Source organism: Lytechinus variegatus, chromosome 7, assembly GCF_018143015.1.
Source record: "Lytechinus variegatus isolate NC3 chromosome 7, Lvar_3.0, whole genome shotgun sequence".
Classification (NCBI taxonomy): Eukaryota; Metazoa; Echinodermata; class Echinoidea; order Temnopleuroida; family Toxopneustidae; genus Lytechinus; species Lytechinus variegatus.
Genome location: NC_054746.1, coordinates 40,285,394 through 40,305,017, shown reverse-complemented (window position 1 = coordinate 40,305,017; position 19,624 = coordinate 40,285,394). Strand labels below are relative to the sequence as shown.

The following is a 19,624-nucleotide window of genomic DNA, read 5'->3' as shown; positions in this document are numbered from 1 at the left end:
TCAATACATAATCAATACTTCTACAGGAAGTATACCAGCTCCAACTTTCATTAGAAAGTATTACTCATTCTTCCAGCTAAACTTCTGACGCACACACATTTTATGGGTTTCTTATTCACTACATTTCATGTTCTCCCTATAAGGTCAACTCCCCCAATTCAGAGTAAAGTTATGACGTACAGATTGTTTTGGTCAAGCGTCCAAGGTTGACCAACACCTGTTTGATCTAAAGAGTCTAGACCAGACCAATATAAAAGGGGTTTACTTCTGAACCCAAATCAGATTACTTCAGAGAATGCAGATTGATTGTTAGCTTGTTACAGATTACTTTACAGATTGTTCCAGCATACAGACAGCTACAGAAGAGTTTATATTTTATACTGCAGAGTATAGTCACCATCAGACTTACTCATGTTCCTGTATTATTTGTCATCATCATCACCTTAGTTATCATCTTCAATAAATGTATATATGAACTGTACAGGCTTTGTATTGACTCCTTCATTTTAAGTCTGGTTGAAAGTTAAAGTGCAATCGATCCAACCCCAACACAACAGTATGTACAAAACATATATGACAAATATGTGATAAAGTTTCAGGTATTAAAAGCAACAAGATAGTTTTTGGTAAATTTGAAAACATTTCAAAAACTATTTTCCCCTAAAATTATAGTAATAGATAGTCATCGAGCAGTAATGGTATGCTCTAAATATCTTTTATTTGATTTTATATCATTTAAAATATTTATTGAATTGGGTTAGGGTTTCTGAACAAATCTATAAAGACATTGGTAAACAAACTAAACATTTCAGAGGCCATATATAAAAAATTCCTCATCTTTGATGTCTGTTGCATATATATTGTTCAGATGGATGGACCAGGTAGACTGAGTGATGATGACAGTCTAGGTAAGTTTATTAGCCTTTCCAATACTGAAAACATGCATTAAAATCATATTTGGTTTCTTCAGTATATTAAAACTATGAGCTTTGAAGATGCAAAGCTGAATTTCGGAACACCCAATACAAAAAAATGTTTTTGGCTGGCACTCAATTTTCATAAGAATGATGTCAAATTGATAAGTCAATCTCTTTTCAATAAGATGCAAAACTGGAAAATGCAAAGCTGGTATTTGAAACATTACCCTTTTATACCCTGTCACTAACATTAGTAGAGTTAACCACCTATTTAGCACTGTGCGTCTTCCCCAGTGCTTGGTTAAGCGACACAACATGGCTCAAACTGTGAGGAGCAGGTGCTCTTCTCCTCCTCATTAGCGGCACGACAGCTGATGACTGGGATGAAGACAGTCGGGAATAGCCATGCTCCTGGATGCGCAACGACTTGGGTGGCCGTCCTGCATGTAGTCGACTTGCTCCACGTCCCATGTGACACCTTCGAGCAGTTGATGTGGGTTGGACACCGATCTTTTTGGAACCTTTCAGGTTCAAATGTCTTACTGCAGCATTTTTTGCTGCCAGACCTCGTTTCCTAACTGTCATGGCAGCCCCAGAATACTTCCCAAAGGTATGCAGTGCTGATACCAGATGCGTATCAGTCTTGATACCTCTGTAGCTGGCCAGCATGGCCCTTATGGCGGGTCTATAGAGGTCTGGTGACTGTTTCATCTTGGTGCACAGGTCATCATGCATATTCTGGAATTGTTCTAGGAGCTGGTCATCATCTGGAAAATGAAAAGAAATAAAAATGAATGTCAACAAGGAAGAATTGTGTTTGTCACATGACATTGGATTTACAAGGTGTCCAAAAAATGTGTGACGTATTGTTGTCTACAGAGAATTGCAGGTCTAAGCTATAATCTTCAGGTCAAAACTGACCTTTATATCTTACATTCTTAATAACATTTATCCATTCAGAATATTCATACCATGTAAGTTGTACAACAATTCCAAAAAATAGTAAATTCAAAATTTTTCAACGTAATGAAACAATACAAGCAAAAAGGCATGCAAACAAAGCAAGCCCCCCCCCAAAAAAAAAAAATTAACTATGAAAGTATAATTATAAAAAACGTACACTTATGACAGTTTAATGGTACGGCCCCCGGGTACCTTTGATTGTGTTTTCACGTGTAAATGGCACTGAAGAAATGCTGCAAATCATCACCTGTAGGTTGACTTTATTATAAGACCGGTACTAAATCCTTGATCATTCATCCATGCAGGCCAGAATTAGATGAAGTACTTTCTAAACCTAGTAAAATATAAATTTTGATTTAATTTAGCTTTCTATGATTTGGTTTTTAACAATTTCCCTATGGAATTCTTTTAATCCCCATAGACTTTGAACAGGGACCACCCGAGCCAACAGGTTAAATAATAACCTAGATTCCCATATTTCAAATAATGACATGACCACAATGCCTTTGACCCAATTAGATCCCCCAAATCATAGCACAATGGGCCACTTTCTTGATGGAGGCAAAAAAATATTGAAATATCATTTACCAATATTCATAGCCCTGTCAGAGATCCAATATACCGGTACATGCAAATGAGTCCTGTGACCTTCGCCCTCTGACCCAAAAATACCAGTTAATATTTGTCTTGTCACATTCTACCCTTACGCCAAGTTACATGTTCATGTCTCATAGTATGTAAAATACTGTACCAGAAATGTTCTTCACAAAATGACCTGTGACCTTTGACCCTGTGATCCTAAACTCAAAACAAAGTATCATACCCCTACGATATACTCTCATAACAAGTTTGAAGTAAAACCACCTCACGGTTCTTGAGATATCGACAAAAATAACCCATGACTTTTGTCCACGTGACTCTAAAATCCAAACAAAGTATTATCCTCCCAGGATATACCCTCATACCAAGTTTGATGTAAAACCACCTTACGGTTCTTGAGATATCAACAAAAACAAAATGGGATGGACGGACAACCCAAAAACATAATGCCTCTGGCCACTTCTTTGGCATAAAAACTTGAGCATATTCTAAGTTCGTTGACCCTAAATGACCTTTTACCTTCATCATGTGACCTGAAAACTCATGCAGGATGTTCAGTGATACTTGATTACCCTTATGTCCAAGTTTCATGAACCTGGTCCAAATACTTCCTAAGTAATGACGAAATTTCAAAAACTTAACCTTGGTCAAGATTTAAATGTTGACGCCGCCATCGGATAAGCCTTGCCTATCGCCGCATAGAGTCTCTGCTATGCAGGCGAGACAAAAATTAGATAAACAAAAGGGATTTTTAGAACAGTATTTAGTAGAGCATGCAAAACGGTCTGGCAAACATGCGACTAAAGCCAGCAAAACGATGATGGAACTATCTGAAAAAAGGTAAGGACCATTGGTGCTGGAAGATGTTTGTGCTGATCTTGTCGAGCCTCGAAGATCAAAGTGGTTCTGAGCAGCTGCTTGTGCACGCAGACTTGCAACAGCAGGATTGGGATCAATTTGGCTTGTAGGAATAGATTCCATCTCATCTATTACTGGTTCTGCTGGGAAGCTAGCATCCATGATGGAAATATCTCCTGATACTGAGGGCTGGGTCATTAATCCATCAAAGAACCCTGATGGAACACTACAATTTCCTTTTCATGAAAATTATAGGAGAGAGGCCATTAGAGATTATTCATAAAAATAGTATCATATAAACAAGGCAAAAGCTATTTTGTGTCTCGCCCACTTATGAAAAATAACCAGAAATAACGTGATTTGTGAGGGCACGCAAGAGAATTATATTGAAACTTCATTGTGAAATGACTGGGATGGAATAACACTTGTCATAAGAGCCTTGCACGTAAACTTTAATGTTGACCTGAAAATGACCTTTGACCTTACCATGTGACCTGCGAGGGGTTTTCATTTATCTATTTGTTCCTGAGATTAAATTTGCACAAGTTAGTAGTTTGTGATCAAAAGAAAATATCAAAATTCTGTAAAGTTTTGTGTGCATGCATACCTCAATTAGAATCAAAATACAAAATATGTTGAAGCATTTTTCTGTGATTTTAAATAAAATTACTAAATTACAATTTAGACAATTGAATTTCATGATTCAGTGAAGTAGTTTTAAATCCCTCAATGATAAGGGAGAAGCATTTTGAAAACTGTGGATGGATGCATGACAGATGGACAGATGTCACACTGTGGCATTAGATCATCAGGCAACATGTGTATATGTAACATTAAAAAGCCCACAAGGGTCATAAGTGCCACCTTACCTTGGTTCCCTAGCATTAGCTCCACATGCAATCCCTCATACTAATCAAAATTATACCTTCTGAACGGCCTTTACAATACATATTTCCATAACGCCAACCCTAAACAAAAACCCTACTGCAACACACAACTCATGTTTCAATTTCTTTTTAACTTTGTTGACTTTTCTTTTGTTACCACTATAATTATATTGGAAACAATTTGGTATCATAATCAATTATATTACATAACTGTTACAATAGTGGCCAGGAAAAAACAACAACAAACGGCAAATGGGTTTTCAGATTATAAATATTTTAAAAAATATTCAAATGCATCCAAATCGTTAACCATCACTGCACTGGGCTATTTTGTTCCATAGAAACACTCTTGGCTCCAAAGAGGCCGATTGCCACAAAAATTTGCCCGCACATCAACAGTCCCATTAATAGATGGATTGTGGTAAAGATTTAACGAAAACAACTTCATTTCATTAGTTACGATAATTTATGCAAATGAGATGCATGGATATTGTTTCTTTAAATAATTTCATAAATTAAGCATCTTAAAAATCATTTGGGTGCCATAAGTATACTAGAAGACTGGTTAACATTAAAACATGGAAAAATAACTGAAGTATGCTTTCATTCTTATGTATTTTATTGCTTTATGAATTTTTTTATGAATTCTATTGTTTTTCAATTGTTATGTATTTTATTGTTCTTTTTAGTACTTCATTTCAATCAATATCATGTCGAAATAAATTATTTAAAAAGCCAAAACAGGAAAATATAGTGGATTATACCCCCAATTAAAAAAAATCACTTTGCCATTGGTTTTGTACACAAAATGGAAAAAAATAATACTTTTCCGGTATACCTTTGGTCACAAAACGTCATGTGACTCTGTAATGGGTGGTCTGATTTTCGCAAACTTGGTGTCAAAATATGCGCAAGACTTCAAAAAAAAAAAACTCATGAAATTGTGTGGCATGAGGTGCAGCTGTTTGGAGTACATGTTAAAATTTGTCTGGGGAGGGGGGGGGGGCAGTGCAGTTAAATCATTTTTATTTTTTCGACATAATCAAAGTCTTTGCATGGTTCTTTAAAGGGGAATCCAGCCTTGGTCATAAAGTGTTGGGAAGGAGAAAAATAAATTAAACAGAATGGTGAAAGTTTGAAAGAAATCGGACAAGTAATAAGGAAGTTATAGCTGCTTTACAATTGAGATCACTAATACTATGTAGATTTCAAATTGGCAACTGAGTAAGTAAATTATGACAAGGGGCAAGGACAACTTTCCCATAGGCCATGTACTTTATTATCAGGGATTTGTGGTTTTCTCCTAAGTACCCATTCCCCTGTGGCAGTAATCTAAATATAACCCAGGGAGTATATTGTTTCATGTCCTCGTGAAAGAAAAATATAATTTGAAATAAAACTTTTGGGAAAAATGACATTTTAGCCATAATGTGTATTGGAGTACATGGAAGAGTAGTCCTTGCCTTACATCACTATCACATCCCATATGCGGCCAATTTGAAGTCTCCATTGGTATAGTGATTACCAATATTTACAACTTTTAAAAATTTATAATTTTCTTTTTGTTTGTCCAATATTGTTCCAACTTCCACCAATCAACTTGTCTGATTTTTCTTTTCCTTATAAAAACAAGTTTTTATTTGGGTTGGATTCCCCTTTAATGGAAAACCTTACTTTCATAATGTGTTGTATTTTTCTGTTTTTTAAATAAATATGTTATGCTATTAGTGTATAAATCAAAATTTAAAAATATATTGAACCTCCAAAAAGGCATCTATCTGAGAAGGGATGTGAGATGAGAATTTAAATCAGACCATCATGCTTACATTATTTACATGTGTGTATCAGCATTTTTGTTTCGTTTAGTATGGATTCTTGAATACAGAATAGAGGTCTATTCATTCTATTGACATATTTGCATCTTTATCAAAATGCAGTGAAATTGTACAATTAAGATTTGGAATGTTTCTCAATATGGAATATCAAATAAAGAAGTGAATCCAAGCTTGAAATTCCAAATACCATATACATATAAAATTAGATATTGCTTCAAACATTTACCTGTTGCGATCTTATACAGCAGTAGTCTTGACTGCGGGTCATTGACTGGGACAAAGTTTGTCGAAGAAACATTGAAATGTTTCACCACTGCTGCCTGGTGTTTGCAGGGGGCTCCAGTCTTCCCAGCATGACAAGAACAGTGTCCAAGTTCCATATCGACATCGTACCCCCTGTCTTGTGAAGTCTGACTTGTTACGATGAACTGGGAGTCTGAGAGCTATAACCAAAACAAAAGTTAAAGCAATAGTTATACAATTTACACCATTACAATTTACTGCAGCTTGACAATAATTTAATGAACATTTCTACAATTACTTATTCTACATATTGGGATATAAGCTCTTGACTTAATAATCTTACTTATAATCAAGTAATCAACTTGTCTCCTGACTTTTAAAGTAATGTTTTCTGATGTTTTTATTATGTTCTTCAAATGTTTGCAGACTATCTTCAGCATCTGGTAGGTTCTTACATAAGTTTTGAAAGCAAAAGGTTTGGGATTAGATTTAAAATGTGGAAAACTTGTTAACAAATTTCATATTAAAATCATACATGATATGAAGTATAGGCAAAACCTTCCACACAAAAAACAGGTTTCCAAAACGATGAAATCGCTAAACGTACAAGTAACTCAATTGATTTATGTTTAGAAAGTTCAGAAAGCATGCCATTTGATTGTAAGCTGGGTTTGCACCTCTGTTTTGGGGGTGATTCCTGTTTTTTTTAGGAGGTCTTCTACTTTCATTACCTGTCTGATGTCATGGAGCTTGATTGATTTCTCCTGGGGCATATACCTAGAGGCAATCACATTCTGCAGGCGTCCATTGGCTACATCAATCAGCCGTTGTTGGTAGTATTCATCCAGAAAGGTGGACATATAGTCTGCCAGCTGGGGAATACTGAACGCCTTTGTCCTTTCCAGGATCTTATCCTTTAGGACACGCATGGCTGCCTCGCAAAAATTGTTGGTGTTATTACCACGCACCTGGAGGTCAAGTCGACAAGCAATTGCCCACTTCTCCTTCCTCCCATAGTAGCCAGTAAGATGCTCTTTGAATTTGCTGTTAAAGTGAAAAAAGTGGCAATCAGTATACACATAATGTTAAACATCTCAACTGTTTCTGCATACATATTTGATAAAATCCTAGACAAATTAAATCTTTCTAGTCAAACTCATTTATTTGTTAATCTAAAAGACTATTTGAAATATATATTTTGAAATCATCTTCTATAAGAAATAATTTATCATTATCGTTGAATTTATCATCATTGGATCTATATTATACATATTGCAATGGTCATAATTTTATGCAGTTTCAAATAGCCCAGGCTATTGAGGGTTAACATACATGTAGACTCTTCTATTATATGGGCATTACATGATAATATAATGGGGGACCCTCTTCCGTAATCTCAATACATGCATGCTCACTAATAAAGCAATAAAGTTAACTCACTCGGACAGGGTTGTGTCTTGAAGACTCTCCTGGTACAGTTCCTCAAGCTCCTCCTCAGTACAGGCGTAGATGAGGCGCTTTAGATGTTGGAGGTGATTGGGTCGCTGCTCCTTGGGGATTTGGTTTTTGCCATTCCACAACCATCTCCACGTGGCTTGGAGAACATGGAACACGCAAAGGAGTGTCTGACTGGCAGGGAAAACGTGACTGATGGCATTCTGTTCTGCTGCAGAGTCATCGGTCATGATGAGAGCTGGCCCTTGGACTCCTCTTCCTCCAAAACACTTCTGGGGAAGGAGAGAGCGGTACAGCTTGAGGGCTGCCTCAATCACCCCCTCTGCTTCACTAGAGGTGATGAGCACCCCCAGAGGAAGGCCACCTGCACAACTATGCGTCAGCAGCAAAAAGACACTACAGCCGTACCTGTCCATGTTCGATGAGGCATCGATGAATACCAGCTCTGAGGCATGTTTCACTTCTTCATGGACCCTCTTCATTAGCGGAGTGCATATAGCCATCACAACTTTGTTGTCGCTTGTTATATCAAGCGCCATGCACTCTGAGCCCACTTGCGTGTTGTAATGAGAGATGTACGTTCTAAGGCTATGCAGCATCCCCTCACCAGTTGACTCCCCAAACTCTTCTTTAAATACCTTGCGGTACAATCTGGAAAGAACAAAATATAGTAATCAATTAGTCTAGATGCCAAAATCCAAATCCAAATTCGTTATGATTATTCTGATAGTACTTTATTTTCCAGAATGATTGCTGCTATAAAAATTCTTATTCATTATTATTATTATTATTGTTATTATTATATTATCATGGTTATTATTATTATCATTATTATTAGTGATACAATTAAATAAAATCAGTATTTGGCAACAAAAAAAGGTACGTTGCTTTCACAAGTACATAATTTGAATATTTAAGCCAAAGTTTCCAAATGCGGAAACTGTGGACATAATCCATTCAAGAATTTCTAAATGGTGAAACATAGGCAGAAGCCAGTCAAAGCTCATACAAGTATGCTTTTTTTTCAAGCCAGTGTTCGAGCAGATTGATTCTTCAAACGTATCCTGCATTTTCTTACAAAATCTGTTTTTCTGTATTTTACCGTCGGTTGGCAACATAACAAGTTTTCTGGGGGCCTTATTATAATGGAAAGATAATAGTCATGTTAATCTACCGCATTTGAAGATGTAACACATTACACACCACTATATTAACAAACAAACATCTGCAATATATGACATGATATGATATCCTAACTTACAGTTTACTGTTGAATTAAAATCCTAATACATTCAAGCAGGGAGAGGTGGTCTAATTTGCATCATAGTCAAGCTGTGCAATTCATGATTTTTTCTTATTTTTTCACTCTAGTGTACATGGTATGATCAATATACAATCAAATTCAAATTGTTAATTTGCATAATATGCAAATTATAGTATACTGCTTTCCCCATGCTTAAAAGTTTTAGGACTTTTTTAGGACTTAAAAATTTTAGGACTTTTAGGAATTTAGTGACGATATCATAACAAGTACATTGCAATATTCCTGTGGAGTTTCTATTGTTGCAATATCGATGTGCCAAAACCTTTCTTGAATAAATTTTTTTTTTTATTTGGGGTAATAAAATTTAAAAAATATTTTTCTTATTCGGGGTAATAAAATAAAAAATATTTTTCTTATTCGGGGTAATAAAATAAAAAAAAATTATTTTTTTTATTCGGGGTAGGGATGGGAGCTATTTTGGCCCCCCTTCAGATCTCCTAATCAAATTTAATGACCCACTCAAAAATTGTTACAGGCGTAAAACACATCAAGACTAGTAAGAATTAAAAGAAAAAAAAAACATCATTTTTTAAATAGTTAATTGAATTATGCAAATATTCTTTTTTTTGTATTTCTTTGTTTTTAAAAGGTATTTGTTTGTTGTTGTTTTTTGAAGAATTCAGGTCTGAACTTTATGAAATAAACTAATAGCATAGACAGATCCAATTCTGATTCATTAACACTCACCGGTGGGCGAACTGCACATCAGGACAAACAGCCCTATCAGCTGCCTTCAACAGGTAGTTGGCCCCATGTTTCAACTGAAGCTCGTATTTAATCATGTCTATGGCCTGAGTAGGGCCATATTTCCTTTTGAAGAGGGAGATCAGTTCTTCTTTTGCCTCCTCCGAGACATCCCGGAACTTCAGGGCGTCTGCACACATAATTGGGTGATTATGTATGTATGATAATCTGATCTCAGCTGGGTACAATGGGAGGTGGTGATCTTTGCTCCTGTTAAAAAAAAATAATAGAATAAGTATACACACAAAGAAAACTGCTTTTTATAAAGTATGTGTAGATTTATCTACATGTTTTTAATTTGTCTACTCTTTCTTTCTTTTGGAAGAATAATGACCTTATATACAAATAATTGTTTACCTCTAGTTGTTAGTACTTAGAATTTAATGACTTCTATAAAACTTTGCAAAATTTAATGATGTATGGTTGGTACTGAAAAGAAATACTGTGCAGTAATTGATGTTAAGGTAATGCTACATACAGATCCAGCTTTGTTAGAGAGCTCATTCCAGCAATATAACATTTTGAATTTTTAAAGGGGGTTCTTCGGGTGCCCCAGAAAGAAAATTATTTCAGTAGGTAGGAGAAAACCTACTTTGTATATTAAAGCAGAATATTAATTTTAAAAGTTAAATGCCATTTATTTGAGGAAAATCTATGAAATAACTGAAATGTGATTGAAAAATGGTTCGAATTGCGGTCATAGTATCCTTGGATGACAATTAAATTCGAAAATAATCATTATTTATGTGCAATTTGCTGATTACGTATTATATGAAATGCGCTATTACTGGGTAACACATATGTGAGGATATGTTAATTTTACATAAGCATACATTTAACCATTATTATTGAATTTGGGGAAAATTAATAAAATATTTAAATCAATCATAATTATAATCCAGATTAAAAATCAAAACCAATTTTGAATTATCCCTTTAAGTATCCCCCCCCCCCCCACTTCTTTTCAAATGGCCATTAAAAAGTACCTGCTGACGGTGCGCCCTTCGTACACTGATTTCTTAATGGAGACAACCATGTCAGCTGGGCAGTTGGTGTTCTTAGAGGCCACACGACGACCTGCATTGGTAGACTCCTTTGCTGGTCTTGTGTTGTGATGGCACCTGTATGCTTTCTAGATGAAAGAGAAAAGTATGTGTATTTGCATTTTTCTATAGATTACATGTACCTGATATGAATCCACACTTGGGTGAATTGTGTACATTATGGTGTCGTGTCTGTTGAATGATGGTTTAGTTTTGAAAAATTCATCAAAATATTATTAAAAATCTCATTTGTGATCTAAAGTTCATGTAAACCTGTATTAAAGGGGAAGTTCACCCTGACAAAATTTTTATTGCAAAAATAGCAGAAAAAATAATAAAAAATATTGCCAAAGATTTGAGAAAAATACATCAAATAAGTAAAAAGTTATTAGAATTTCAATTATTTGATTTGTGACATCATATGCGAGCAGCATTCCTACATCTAGCGAATGGTAAAAAATCAATGAAATGTCATTTTCTCAGAAAATTGAAAATGGTTTTCACTGTACCTTTTGTATATCAATAGACAAATCATTTCACACCCGATCATGAATAGAAAACAATTTTAAGTCATCAGAAACCATACAAAATTTGAAATTCATGCATTTTATATATGACGTCACATATCCAAAACTTTTAACTCTAATAACTTTCTTACTCTTTAACTGATTTTCCTCAAACCTTCACCAATATTTTAAAATATTTTTTCTGCTATTTTTACAACAAAGTTTTCTTCAGGGTGAACTTCCCCTTTAACACTGCATTATGTAGACTTGATTTGTGCTCCAATCAAATATTATTTTGGATCATTTTTGACTCCTACAACACAAAAAATCTGAGCAAATTTTGTACACCACAGTGCACTCAGTCTGAAATTTCAGTCACCATTGCTGAGATTTGTTATCCTCCCAGAAGTGATATGCACCATGGTGTTTCATTAGACCTGATGATTATGTTTTGTAAGCTTTTAAACAAACATACAAATCAATCATCATGTTATTTTCATTTTGTCCAACAGAGCGTCAATAGTCTGAACCGCCGTTCATTTGAAATATTTATGACTCATACCAGTATATCTTTCAATTCTATTGTTTACAGATCTATACAGATTGTTTATTGATACAGAGTTACAGATACAGAGATTGTTTACACATACAGATTGTTTATTGATACAGAGTTACTGTTGGTGAAGATTGTATTTGAGGTAGACCTACGTAACTTAAGATTACCCATCATATTTTTATACTACCCGACTGATTATAAAATATGTCAAATATATTCCTGTCATGCAGACTTGCAGTATAAAAAAAAAAGATTTTTAGCAGTTAAGATTAAGAATTTGCTAAAGATTTTAAAAAAGTATTTTCAAAGATATGCAGACTTTGATTTTGTCTAATGTGGCTAATTAACCAATTCTTCTTGTAGCATTTACTTAAAACCAAGTTTTTTGCAGTCTACGAGTACGTTCATACCTTAAAAACGATTTTCATTCCAACTGAAGGAAATGTTCGCTTCACTCGCCAAGTGGTTGATGAAGCCTCTTGGAAACTGTCCAGCCACTTGCCAAAATCTTGTTTTGAACGCAGATCAAGGCGAATGGTTGCAGCAAAATGCACTTCATCACCCTGGGAGAAGTTATCTACGTGGCACGCATGGTAAGTATAGCCCTCAGGTAAAATACTCTGGTGAGGGAATAAACAAATGATGTCGACATAATTAAAGTCACACACACAGATGAAGCAAATAAGCATACATTAGACTAAATAAAAAAAAACAATTATAAAAACAAGGCAAACACCAAGCGTTGTCTCGTCTGCATATTGCAGTCATGAAGAGAATGTATGTCAAAACTATGCTACATGTATATGACTTCCGAGGCTGTCAGCAGTTTAGGGGGTGAATTGTGGTTCTGACAGTTTACATATGCAATAATGCTATAGGCCTACTTTATCCCTAGGAAATGAGATAACACTAAGAATGCTGTTAATACTATGAAGCTATATGACTGAATAAAAGCCTGCAGGAAATTAAAAAAGAATATAAATACAAAATCAAAAACCTACAAATACATGAGAAATTTAATAAACAAAGAAGTTCCATATAAAAGAAGAAATTGCCACTTCCCCTCAATCTCAGGTACAGCAATTGCCCCTCTATGGGAAATAGATCTGACCATTTGCTATAATAATACATGGATGTCTAGACTATTCTACTTTTGCCTATAGGGGTGTAAGTTATGAAAATGTGAAGGGTTATTCATTTAATTTTGACTTGTTCTCATTTCTTTATTTCTGCATCAACCTTGTTCAAACTTGGTACAAATGATCCTTGGTTGATACCATGTGTGTGTTCATATTTTTTTGAAGACTTTGTTTAAATCATTTTTTTTTTTTTGCATCAATATTGTTCAAACTTAAAACACAAAATCAGTAATACAATTTTCTGGTTGATGAAGATGATAATTTCTAAGCTTATTTAGGGGTAAAAAGTCACTTTTTCTCATTTTGTTATTTCAAGGTCAATTGTTCAAGCTCTCTAGGGGTCAAAAGTTAACTTTTGATATCGGTAGTTTTTTATGTGTATAGTATTCAAATGTATTCAAACTTGGAACAAATTATCAGTGGGTGGTACAACATATTTGTTAAAGAGGATGGAGAGGTCAAATGTCATCTGGGTGTAAAAATGTCAAATGACATATTTTTGCATTAATTTTGCCCAAACTTGGAACAAAATGTGTTATTGAGGATGTAGAGATCAAAGGTCATCTAGGGGTCAAAAGGTCATATTGCATGTTTTGTTGATTGCAACATCAGGGAAGACTCATGGTTCATAACCCACCTTATTCAAACAAAGTTTGTAACAGGACAAGTTTTTTAATGTTGAAGAAATTCTTTGTCATGTCTTATGCAAACCATTAAAAAAGATACTTGAAGTTTAGCAGTAAAAAATATCCTGCATTGTGTGAATAGTTGAGTTGTGTCATTATTGATGTGATCTAAAAATGTATATCAAAATGGAAACAGTTTAAACCCAATGACTCATTTGTTATAGATATGAGGAGCATTTTGCTTGACTGTGAGAAAAATCAGTATGGGGGTCGGACATACCCGGTACACTGTCTGAATGCATGTCAACTTTAATCAAGCATAACTCTTCACCAGCATCAGATTCATTGAACTGTCTTATGTGAAAGACAACTAACCAAACAGTACTGTATGTAAAAAAAATCCAGTTTAGAATGTCTATGTTTTGTGTAACTGATCTTCAAAGGGGGTCGGACGTACAGTGTGCAAATATTTTGCACAATGTACGTCCGACCCCTTTAAAGTGTACGTCCGACCCCAAATAGATCAGCCTGTAATTAAAACAAGGCAATGCCTATATCAATTTCTTTCCTTCATTTCCTTTAAGATTCATCCTTTAGCTAACAGCTCATATTACCTGCATCACAAAAATCACAGAGATTTTGACATGAACTCTAAAAGCATAAAACCTGTTTTCGTCTGATGTACGTCCGACCCCTCACATTTTTGACCATATTTTCTATTCTTCATATTGCAGCCTATTCCTGTCATGGTGTAATAACGTAGGTCATGTGTTATGATATACTAAAAAAAATAAAACACAGCCAACCTGAACACTGCTATCAAATCAAAGGAGATACAGCTCTTAAATGTGTCCGAATGTACTTCCGACCTTTATGGAATGACCCTACTACTTGTTATATATAAGAATAATTGTAAAAGAATTTTAAAAGCAATTACTTTCATCTATTAGTTATTTCCCTTTAAGGATAGCCAAGAATTGTAAAGAACTTTCCAGAATGTCTTTTTATTATGAAGGCCTTGCCTATTTAAAGGCTAAGGAGTTTTATTGTTGAATAGGGAAAAGCCAAACATTAGAATTGTATTGGTAGTGGAAATGAACAATAGGCTTAGCTATGTTATTGACACTGTTGATTTCAATGAGGTCATTCAAGAGTGTTCTGGATTTTGACTGCTCCTGAAAGGAGAAAGTTTTTTAGAAAATGCTAGAACCTTCCTTAATAGTGAATTCTAGAAGGATAGCTGTAATGAGTATATAAAGCTGGCAGATTCTTCAAGATCATCATCACATCATATGAGAGCAGGAGATCACATCACATCATATTAGATCACTTGATCACCACATCATATGAGATCACTTCACCAGATCAGATCAAAGCAGTTTATTTCCACCTGGAATATCTATATTGTGTGGAATTATTTGCCCACCATCAATGAACTGTTTGCAGTTATTTTGAGAGAGAAATTATCAGTTCTCATCGAGATCATCAACATCATCAACCTGTTCAATGAACACGCTTCAACCCATGGATTGCTGAAATTGACTGTTAATCATCATCAACATCGTCTTCACGGCCATTACAACTTGTTACAGTGACTCTTATTATTCATCGTACTTCAACATCAGTTTCATCATCGCCATCATTGTGAATTTTCGCCAGCCAACTGGGATCTTATCATTTGGACCATAAAATTGGAATTACACCAGAACTGATTTCAAGAGACGTAAGACTATTTATGCTTTATTAGTTTGTTTAAGTACTTATTTATTCCCTGTAATAAAAAAAGGGAATCAAGTTTAAACTTTATATCTCCCTGCCACCCCTCCATGCCAACATAAGTAGCGCATCTAATTTTGTCTTAAGGAGAGCAGCAATAGACATTTCTACTTTGAATCAAAGTTTGATCGATGAACAAGCTTCGTCCTACAAGATCGTTGGAATGTTACAAAAATTCCTTCTTTCCTGCCACTGCCAGGTTATGGAATTCCCTACCTCAGGACGTCGTAGACAGCACCTCAGCAAATTCAAGAGTGAGGTGCAACATGTCAGACTATGTTAGTCTGCATTTGTATGTAAATATGTAAATATTATACATATGTTTGCTTTTTTTACCACAACTTCAACGCTGGATTCTCAGCAATCAGCATTCAAATCCACAATACAGTAACTTAGGCCTATACAGGAAGAAGAGTAAACTAAACAGTAGAGGCGCACGGCCAATATTGGAGACTGTCTCTAATGTGGGAGATTATCTCCAATATCAGAGACTTTTGTAAAGAATTTGGGTATCCAATTTCAGAGACAGTCTCCAGTTTTGGAGTCCAATTTCCTTTGTTTACATTTGCTGCAAAAGGATTACCTTGGCGGCAAATAAAAATGTGATAAGCAGATTCCTCATGAAAAATTACCACTTTTCACCGTCTACTTTCGTTTTGATAAGGATTTTTGTTGTCAATCACACACAAAACAAATGGGATTCTGACCTCAGTGAATCAAAATTTTAGGTGTAAAAAATCATGCTTTTGTTGGTGTTGTTTCTTTTGTCCTTTTGCAAAGCAAGTCTCCAATGACAAAATGTGGGAGATTGTCTCCCCTATTCATTGGAGAGAGTCTCCCATATATTGGCCGTGCGCCTCTACTGCTAAACTATGACTATGTCTATGTATTAAACCCGGGGGGGCCACTTACATTGACGAGTGGATACCATGCGCGACCAAAAAAACACGTAAAAAGGATGTCTTTTTCACGATAGGGCACGTTACGTACGTAACGTGATAAGGGTGTCAAAAACACAAAAATAATGAAAAAAGGGTATCTATTTCACTAGGAAAATTACGTGTTTAGGGTCGATTTTGCGGGGATGATGAAACAAAAATAAAATGTTTTATAAAGGATGTCCTTTTTGCCCCAACACGACGTGTTTAGAGTCCGATTTGCGCGAAATGTAGAAGGTGGGGTCGAACTTCATCAAATAAGGTAAAGCCGACGACCGAAGGACCCGTAACAATAAAACATTCCGATACTTGTTTAGGGGTTCATTTCGGGGAATATTTGCCAAGAGTATCGTTTTGTTTCCAATACGTGTTAAGAGTAGGGTTTCACACGTCAGTACTTATTAAGGGGTGCATTTTCAGAATATGGAAATTACGTGTTTAGGGTGCTTTTCGAGACCCAATGGTCGCGCATGGTATCCACTCGTGAATGGAACTGGCCCCCCCCCCCCCGGGGTATTAAACTAGTCAGCCTTACATATTAGTAGTACTAATATGTAAGGCTGACTAGTTTAATACATAGACATAGTTTAGCAGTAGTATTTTTAATAGTATTAGTACCGTATAGTGAGTGATTGTATTACCGACCGGCCTTGTATTACCGAACGCGCGCATCATATGCGTCAGAAAATAATCAAATACGCTCAAACCTTTGCAACTTCCTTCCAAAGGGAACTTAAATAGAAAAATGATGAAAAATTATCAAAAACACAATTTCGAAGTCTTTATATACTCAAAACAATAAAATATGGTCAAAATAGCTCATCAGTGACTTTGTTGTTTTCCCAACTTTTCCCATAGAAAACACACGTTCGGTAATACGATACCTTTTCAAGTGACCAAAATATTTCACTTGCGAAGAGGGGTCCGATTGGAAGCTGATGTCGTAAAAATGAAAAACAATTTCGGCAAAATTTCTGCATGTTTATATTTTGTAGGTATTTGTGTATTTATGGTGAAAGTTTGGTGAATTTTATTGGAATAATGTGTTTGATATGATCAAATTCATGAAAAGTGTTCGGTAATACGATCCACTACCATACTAGTAGTAGACTCTACACTACTAACTAGGCAGCCTTCCAATTAATAATAATTCTATGTTCTGTTAGTTTTAGTGCTTAAAAGTGAGGAAGGCCGCCTGGTTAACTCTTTTCTAGACTAAGTTAAGTTGGAGTCAAATGAGCTGGGCTTATTAAACGTGTCAAGACTTAGTCTTATTTTTATTAGACTAGCCTAGGTAGACAGAAAAGACTTAGATATAGATCTACCTGAATGGCTGCAGGAACTGTTACCCCTTCACCACATTCACAGTTTCTCGATGTTGACGTCATTATGGCTACGAGAAGCTTCAAGTGCAGTGATGATCGTAGTCCTAGATACTAAGATAGATCTACTGATCGAAGACTGAAGAGGTAGACGTTGTCGAACTCGAAGTCTATACAGGCTGCTATGCTGCTGCTGCATGTGTGATTTGCAAAGGTGATTTGTATAGCGCGCGCGCGAGCGAGATCGAGATAGCCGAGGCATTCGTAGACAGATAACGGCCTCCGCTCAAGTCGCTCTTTGGCATTAAATTGGAGAATCTGACGCGTTAGCGGTACGGTAAAAAAACACGCGCCCGGCCCCGGGGACCTCGACACGTATAGTGAGTGATTGTATTACCAAAGATACTACAAGGGGAAGGTCGGACAGTACATAGACCGCGTAATGAAACGCTTGGGAAGAGCGCCCTACAGCGTTGAGTAAGTAACGACCTTTTTTGACCTTTGCGTATCGCGGGATGGTTGTGTACAAAACATATGAGAGAAATGGTGAAGGGTTGAGGGATAGACTATTTTTACATTTTAAATTTTTATTTTCTCAATTTTTTCCCCTTACATTTGAGTTGAATATATTTTAAGATGTTTCTTGGTAATATTAATAATATGTGGAAATATTTTCACGAGCCACCCTTGAGCCCTCTCCAAACTCCACTCTCTCATTTTCCCCATATGTTTTATTACAGTACACAGTCGCGTGCCGATATGCGAAGGTTTACTTACTCAACGCTGTTGGGCGCCCTTCCCCACAAGCATTTATCGAGCGTTTCAAAATATCGCCGAAGTGTCCGATCTTCCCCTTGTAGTATCTTTGGTATTACCGACCGCGTACCGGCCTTGTATTACCGAACGTGCACATCGTACGCGTCAGAAAATAATTTCATACGCTCAATTCTTAGCAACATCCTTCCAAAGGGAATAGAAAACACATTTTCAAAGTTGAAAATAATAAAATATGGTCAAAATAGCTCATCAGTGATTTTGTTGATTTTTCAACTTTTCCAATAGAAAACAGACGTACGGTAATAATACGATACTTTTTTCAAGTGACCAAAATATTTCACTTCCGAAGAGGGGTCCGATTGGAAGCTAATATCAAAAGGAAAAACGACAGAGATGCCAAGTTCAAAGACCAGCTATGCGTGAGATTTTCTGTGAATCTAAGTGAGATCACAGACATTGTGTACAAAGTATATGGAGATAGGCTGTGATAATTGCGTGAGACAGACATTTGAGGGGATGAACAAGAGTCCAAAATGCTTGGTAGCTCTGAAACGATGTCGGCAAATTTTTTACATATTTATATTTTGTAGGTAATTGTGTATTTATGGTGAAAGTTTGGTGAATTTTATGAGAATAATATTTTTAAAATGATTGAATTCATGAAAAGTGTTTGGTAATACGATCCACTACCATACGTGTTCGGGCTGCCAGAGTAAGTGGGACCCCAAAGGGCCCAAGTCTTGCGCACCTAACAATTTGAGTTAAGATTTAAATGTACTATTAGCATGAATTTCTTATTTCACAAAATCTTTCAGTTGATAATTTTCCTTATATTATTATGAGTAAGTCATGTAAGTGTACCAATTCCTCATTGAAAAATGAAAGAAAATATAGGATTTTCTTGAAAAAACCTCGGGCAGCAGCCATTTTCAAATTGAATAAAAGAAAATTTCAAAATGGTACCCCATGTCTGCGCACTCATTCAATTTGCACACGATTCAGGGATTTTGATGAGAAAGGCTGCATTTTGAGGTCGTCATATGAAATGCCCTAAATTCATTATTTGTCCACTATTTTGAGTCAGATTTTTTTTTTTAGGAATACCTGTCTTTTGT

The 19,624-nt window shown here is 35.7% G+C and overlaps 1 protein-coding gene across 9 annotated transcripts; it reads right to left on the bottom strand.

Moving 5' to 3' along the window:
• Window positions 1-121: 121 nt before the first annotated feature.
• LOC121419295 lies at window positions 122-18,085 on the bottom strand. 9 transcript variants are annotated; one of them, XM_041613689.1, is made up of 9 exons: window positions 17,736-18,085; window positions 12,342-12,551; window positions 10,813-10,958; window positions 9,770-10,036; window positions 7,744-8,409; window positions 7,035-7,347; window positions 6,287-6,503; window positions 3,329-3,574; window positions 122-1,684 (listed from the first exon to the last, which is right to left on the bottom strand). In XM_041613689.1, the coding sequence occupies exons 1-9, from the start codon at window positions 17,796-17,798 to the stop codon at window positions 1,185-1,187; spliced, it is 2,628 nt and encodes an 875-aa protein (XP_041469623.1). In that variant the 5' UTR covers window positions 17,799-18,085; the 3' UTR covers window positions 122-1,184. The 9 variants fall into 9 exon arrangements, 4 of the variants coding, with proteins under 4 accessions (XP_041469623.1, XP_041469622.1, XP_041469624.1 ...); XR_005970571.1 differs by lacking the exon at window positions 17,736-18,085 and adding an exon at window positions 2,038-2,214 and having other exon boundaries at window positions 1,592-1,684; window positions 12,342-12,756; XM_041613691.1 differs by lacking the exon at window positions 17,736-18,085 and adding an exon at window positions 2,128-2,214 and having other exon boundaries at window positions 1,598-1,684; window positions 12,342-12,756.
• Window positions 18,086-19,624: the final 1,539 nt, after the last annotated feature.